The sequence below is a fragment of the Palaemon carinicauda genome, chromosome 18, assembly GCF_036898095.1.
Source record: "Palaemon carinicauda isolate YSFRI2023 chromosome 18, ASM3689809v2, whole genome shotgun sequence".
NCBI classification, from domain to species: Eukaryota; Metazoa; Arthropoda; class Malacostraca; order Decapoda; family Palaemonidae; genus Palaemon; species Palaemon carinicauda.
Window position 1 is genome coordinate 72763803 of NC_090742.1, and position 7500 is coordinate 72771302.

Genomic DNA, 7500 nt, shown 5'->3' on the forward strand with positions numbered 1-7500 from the left:
TTGTTTTCTTGGAAATCTGGTATCTGTCCGATTTAATTGTAATTAAAAAGAAATAACCAGGGAAGCATTTTGGGAATAGGCCGTCAGAATAATAAAAAAGGAAAAACTTTAATCATGATAGGAGAGTTTCATGTTGTTAAATAACCATAAACTGATCAAAATAAAAAAAAAGGAAAAATGCCATCATCCAAACTCGGTTCTTCACTTTTTATTAAACAACAAATTGTTTGAATCAGATATTTTCCTGTAATTCATTTTTAACACTTACGTTTCCAATATATATATATATATATATATATATATATATATATATATATATATATATATATATATATATATGTGTGTGTGTGTGTGTGTGTGTGTGTGTGTGTGCACCATATTGTAAAATTTGCGTTCATAAAATAATGATGTATATTGGAGATTTACGTAAATTTCTTCCCCCAATAATAAATACCATACAAAATTGAAAATACCATATTTCTTTTCACTAATGTATATATATATATATATATATATATATATATATATATATATATATATATATATATATATATATATATATATATATATATATATATATAAACTTGAATTTGCTGACACATTTACTAATAAGAAGTGCGTAAGACAACAAAGAACAAAAATTTCAGTCGACAAATACTGTATATAAAAACAAGCTGTGACAGAGTAAGACTAACATATTTCCTTTAACCGACTTTCACAGCATTCCTGTCAGAGTTTGCACACATTACCTGTCTTTCTACTATGTTCCAAAGATGTCTTTGCACTATCTCATTGCAAATAGAGATTAGAGTACAAAACACGGTATGGAAAGAGAAAATAATATAAGAATTCTGAAACTCCTATAAAAGATCGTCCTTTGTAATTTCAAGGAGGTTCCAAAGTTTTACACCCTTTCCTGAAGATACCTGGATATGGAAATATCATATCCCTTCCAGTTCAACAAAGAGAATTTCATTGAATGACGTAAAACGAGTCACTGACGACTTCACAGTTTCTGAAAAAAATAGTTTGAAACAGCAATTCATACATTACCTGGGCAGATATTTATAACAAAGGCCCAGGGGCGAGTCAGGAAATAATATTTTATTTGGAACTGTTTGACGATTTTTCCCAATTATCGAGTTCGTTGCCTTAATAGTATATTATGATTTAATAATTTGTTTTAAATAATCAAGGGACCATGGAGTAAATTCCCATTAAATCTCTTAACCTAGAAATGTATCATTATTAATTATGGAAGAAAGTCAATAAAGTCAATTCTGCCATGTATGATTCATACTGTTTAGCTATCAGGATTAGGTCAAATCTGTAAGCCTCAACGAAGACTAGTAGTAGTAAAATGAAATAGGAAGCCCATTTAATTAATAATAATGGAAATGAAAAATTATACTATGTACAATGTAGTAGAATTTATGAACAAAAAATATCACTTGCATGTCAAAAAATGCCAATTTTGAGCAATTTTCACACTTAAATACTAAAGAAGCAAAACAATATTTGTCTTTATTTATACGTACATTTATACAGAGAAATGGACAGAAAAGGCAAACTGAAAAATAGATACTTATGTAAATATAGAATAAATACATAAAGTATTATAAATTACATGAAGAGAAAAACAAGTCATACCTATGATAATTTACAGCCAAGTAGGACATATTGAATACTATGGAAACAATACGTTCTGATAAAAATGCGATGAACATATTCCGGTATGAGAAAGAAAAAGATAATTATCGTAAATATCACCACAAATTTGAGTATCAACATATTTTAAACTATTCTGTTAATAATGGTAACAAAAATAATTATCGTAAAAATGTAATTCACAAAACACTGAACAAAGAAACAACTTTTTTTGCGGAGACGCCAATAACTTGAACATAATGTTTCCCACCCTGCACAAAAATATCATAAATTACAAATAGACTAGAAAATATAAACTCATTGCCTTTCAAATCGTGTGAAATATCATATGTATATATATATATATATATATATATATATATATATATATATATATATATATATATATATATAAGCGTGTGAGTGGACATACTAGTCCAACTCGCTGCCGGTCTCAAACCCAGATAAATGGGTAGAATTGCTACCTGGTCTAGCCAGCTAGGAATGAAATATAGTGGCAAAAAGTAAATCATCAAACCACAGACAGTAATGGAATGCAAAAAGGGCGTACCCCATAAGCGAAGCACTGCAGTATCCCTTGACAGCTGTGAGAAATATGTAAAGGGTAACGCAGAAGTCACAACTGCAGCTCAAGAAGTTAGTGAGGAGAAAGGATTTGAAAAAGACATGAAAGAGGAGAACTGAAAATTGGAATGTTGGTAGCCTCAAAAGAATGGGAGGAGTTAGTATATATGCAGAAAAAGAAAATCATGATTTTATGTATACAAGACACTAAATAAGAGGGGAAATGTGGAAAAAAAAGGAAGAGAAACGATATAAATTTTATTAAACAGCAGAAGATACTATTAAAAATGGGTTGGAATTATTCTCCGTCCAGATTTTTTGAAGAACGTTACAGGGGTCCAGTGTATCAATGACAGGCTCATAGGGTTAAACGTTTTGAAAGATAAGAGAGTATGGCATATCAACTCGGCATACACTCATGAACAGGGGTGTAGTAAAAAGGTATAGAGGGAATTCAGAGGAAAATTAGAATATATAAAAGACCTCCAAAAAAGTAAACTATTAGTGTTATCGGGGGACATGAATGCTCATGTAGGGGAAAGTATTAATAGCTGACAGGAATGCGAGAAGGAAGAAGTTTTGGAAGAAGACATCAGTAAGGTAAAAGATTCTTGGTATTAGCAAATGCTATGAATCTAGTAGCGTTGAATAAACAGTTAAAAAAAAGTCATCTGGCTGCATATGAAAATGAACAAAATGAGGCACAACTTTACCATGTTTTGGTTAGAAAGGAAGACAAGAAAATCATTAGGTATTATAAAGCTATTCCAAATTAATTGGCTGTAGCTCAACATAACCTGGTAGTGAGAGATTTTAGTTTGAAAGCAATAGGAAAAAGTAAAGCCTCGGCCACGGATTGGAGGATCAAAACCTGGAAGCTATAGGGAGAGAAGGCAAAAGAGTTCAAAAGTAATTTAAAGAGCCTTAGAAGAGAGATACGTAATTGGAATGCCTAAACTGCCTCAAAGATATGGGATGTTATGCAAGAACAAGTCGTAAGCATCGAAAGGATTACGTAGTAAGCAGTAACAGGAAAACGTGGTAAGCAGCAACAGGAAAAAGAAACATGGTGGTCGAGTCAAGAGGTTCAAACAACTGTGAAGCAAAGGAGTAAAGCCAGAATTGTGTCGCAAAAAGATCACAGGTACCTAACAAAGGGAAAAGCCAAGAGTGTGGTATGAGATGACGGGAGCAATGGAGCGGAAAAAAACAATCTGCAGAATTGCAGAAGCGAGAAGGAAAGACTAGCAGGATGTAGGAGAGGTAGGAATTATTAAAGATGAAAATGGAACTGAGGAAGAGGAAGTCAAGAGAAGACTATTTTTTACAAGTATAAAACACAGAATGAATATGAAAAATTGGAAAATTTTCCTCTAGTCAAAGGACCAATGATAAACATCAAAGAAAGTGAAGTTGAAATTATAAAAAAAGGAAATCAAATAGAGGATTAAATTGTAAACTAAATGGAGAAATAAAGCATTTGGAACATGTATTCAAGATATTAGGAGGAATAGCAGAAGGAAAGTTAAAAGTTGATAGATATTCATGAGCAGCTACTTGGGTTTATTCTACATAGAAAGAGAAAAGTTTACATGTGTTTTGTGGATCGTAAAAAGGTGTACGACAAGGATACAAGATGATAATAAGGTTACTGATGATGATGTAGGAGGGAGAAAGAACCACTGTACAGACAAAATATGGGGAAACTGCGACTTTCCCCATAGAGGTTAGCTAAGTCCACTCTTACTCCTCGTAATTATGGCATGAACAACGAAGAATTATGGAAGTTTTTGTTCACTGGTAATTATAACAGATACACAAGAACTGCGTGAATAGTTTTCAGGATAGAAAGGAGGCCTAGCAGGTAAAGGGTTGAAGGCAAACATTGGAAAGACAGCTAATGATTCGTAGTAAATACAGTACAGTGCTAAAACGAAAAAGTTTAAATATTTGGGATCAATAATATAAGAGGGAGGGAGATACTGACAGAACAATGAGACAGTGAAAGAAACATGGAGAAAAAGAAAACTGAGATTCATAAAGACAGTTATCAAGCCTGGATAATATAAATGAAAGAGGGACTGTTAGAAAGGACAGACATGAAGATGGTGAGATGGGTTGCTGGAATATCAATAGTGAAAAGGAGGGAGAAAGAAAAAGGCTAGGAAAGCTCGTCAGAGATATTATGGCCTTTCAGTATGAAGGGAGAAGGTAGAAACGATCAAGAGCGCTAAGAACATGCCACAGACGGGGAGGAGGAGTGTGGGGCGTCAGCAGATCAGATGGAAGGATGTGATGAGGAGGGATTTGGGTGAGGTGGTACTGGGGAAAGATGATGCAATAAATAAAAATAGATGGAAAAAGTTTACACAAGTGGCTGATGCAGTGGGACTAATTAGGTCGAGAATATATATATATATATATATATATATATATATATATATATATATATATATATAATACATATATATATATAGGCCTATGTATATATATAGATACACACACACACACACACACATATATATATATATATATATATATATATATATATATATATATATATATATATATACACACACACATATATATATATATATACACACACATATATATATATATACACACACACATATATATATATATATATATATATATATATATATATATATATATATATATATATATATATATATATATATATATACAGTGGCTCCTTTTATCTTTACTGCGAAGTAACAGCACAACTTATTACGTATCAAATAATTTCAACTTAAGGTTTACTCAACCTAAGTAACTGGCACTAGTTACATTTTATCATTATAACCGCATTGAATGCCAAACTATTTTCTGATAATTAGGGATAATTAAGTGCTTTAATGTCTTCCAGAATTTCCTTTCTTATATAAGGTTTCTATTATATGTAGACCCACAACATATTCTTAAATTACGGTAATAAGAGACCCTTATCTACAGAAAATTTCAAACTAAATTTTCCAGCTTTCAGACCAGCCACCTCATTCCAATCGGAACTCTGAAAGAGTAATATCACATTTTGGGCAGTCACAGAAAGTAGTTGCTCTATTGGCATTCGATACTATGTGGCAAAAACCCAAATCTAAGTATGAATATCATGATATTTGTGTATAAGTTATTAGAAGTTATAAAGACATCTGACCAGATTCTCTGATTCGTAACCTTAGTCCCTATGTATATGAAATTTCAAATCACACCTAACATACATTAACATCCATATCTTTAAAAATGTTTGTAACCGGTCCTTATGTATATGAAATTTCAAATCAGACCTAACATACATTAACATCCATACCTTTGAAAATGTTTGGCTGAATTGGGAATCATGTCATTTTATCCTATTCATTTCTTTGAACGTTTATAATGGTCTTTTTCTTCTAATATCATTAAATGATGTGAGGAAAATATGTTGATATGTATTATAAAGCGCTTTGCGTTGTGGTAACTAAAACTTGACTAAAAGTGTTTTCAAAACATTTCACACATATCACATTACAAACATCGCGTTCAAAGGTTTTCTTAGAACAAAAACAGTACACGAATGAAACATTAATGCCCAGACACATTCACTTACATAATAAATATATCGCATTTCAGTAGACAGAGGTTGGGCTAGAATTGAAAAATTACTTTTTATAGAGTTAAGTAATTAGATACCTGTATCAAAGTAATTAATAAATACAATTTTTTTTCATATTGTTTTTAGGGTGTTTGTGTTGAATACGAAGAAAAGATTCTACCAAAAAACTCATATCGTCTACTAAAAAAATATAACTATCGCATGTCAAAATAAACAAATTAAATTCTCAAAAGCTAAAGACTAGCGCAAAATTTTGTTTTAAACGCCTAAAAACATATATCAATACCTCTGTTATTTGTTTTTTCAAGCAGATTATATATAAAATAGTTTTGCTTTTTTTTTCTAACGTAAATCAACTTCAAATAAAGTTTCACTTCAACTGCTATTAGCCATTTTGTTTTCATCAGGATCAAATCTAGTCAAGTAATTCTTTGACGTTATGTACAGCACCGATGTGTAAGAAATGAAGAAATGGCGTTATTGAAGCGTGGAAGGACGGCAAAAATATCCCGGCAGCTTACAAACACATTTTTATGAAAATTTAATAAAATCTGGAACAACAACAGTAAACCGATTCATAAATATCTATAAAGAAAAAACTATATTTTGAATCAAAATGAAATACAGCACAATCTAAATCTAATTTTAGACTCAAGTTTCCTCTCCGGTGTAACACTGCAGATGACCAGGAGTGTGAAAAGTGCCTCCCTGATAATTATCATTTATGCTAATATCCGAATTATCCGAATTGGGTGGAGTTATTAACGCATATTCATTTAGGGAATTGTGCAAACTAGAGTTCTTGAGGCACCCACCATCAGATAGACTCCTACTCGAGTGAGCATGTGAAGGGATAATAGTCAAAGGATCATCACTTAATGACCTTGTGCAATCATCTGGAAGACTCTCACAACTGGGAGGTTTGTGGATGGACTTCTGCAAAGGATGGAGCTCGGTAACACTTCCAGAACTCCGGTCTTTCAGGTTCGCGTGACGCGAAGGTAGACTAGGTAATTGACTATCTCCTGTAGAATGGTGCACCACACCCGGACTTGGGTTGCCAGTGACTAAAAGGCCGGGATGGTTGGCAAGGACGGTCATTAGGTCGACCATGATTTCCGCTGCTGGTTCTTCAAGACAGGAACCAAAGTCTTCACCTGAAACTCTGTCACGAAAAAAAAACTTTATTACAAGTTTCCTTTCTCTTGCAAACATGGTCTCTTGCATTAGAGTTATATTTTGTAATTGAATGCTTCGACTTTCGAGGGAAGGCTAATAAGTTACGATATGTTGATTTCACGGAATGTCCTTTTCTTCATACGTAACTAATAGCAGAGTTGCACATTTCTTGTTGTAGGTCAGGTTTACTGAATTTTTATGGCAATGCCGCAGTCTAGTGGATACAGTCAGCAGATACTATGGTAATAAAAGTCATACAATAACTATATTTACTTATATATGATACTTTGTATGTCTGGGGGCTAATAATAGAGAGCCGACGTCATCACGTCATGTTACCATAGCAATGGCCACCCTGGCTCAAGCGTAAACACTGTTCAGAAGGATCCTCGTGTGGGATGGCTCCTTTCAGCATAATGCAGTTGATTTCCTATTCTTCTGGTGACAAAAATACATAAAGCATGGTGAAAACCATT

At 32.7% G+C, this 7500-nt stretch overlaps 1 protein-coding gene across 1 annotated transcript in view; it reads right to left on the reverse strand.

The window, feature by feature from the left end:
• Positions 1 to 6186: 6186 nt before the first annotated feature.
• Positions 6187 to 7500, reverse strand: part of LOC137657113 (uncharacterized) — a 225475-nt gene continuing 224161 nt past the window's right edge. The window contains exon 15 of the mRNA XM_068391475.1: positions 6187 to 7010. Within this exon, the coding sequence (XP_068247576.1) occupies positions 6497 to 7010 (514 nt within the window). The 3' untranslated portion in view covers positions 6187 to 6496. The remainder of the gene's footprint in view (positions 7011 to 7500) is intronic.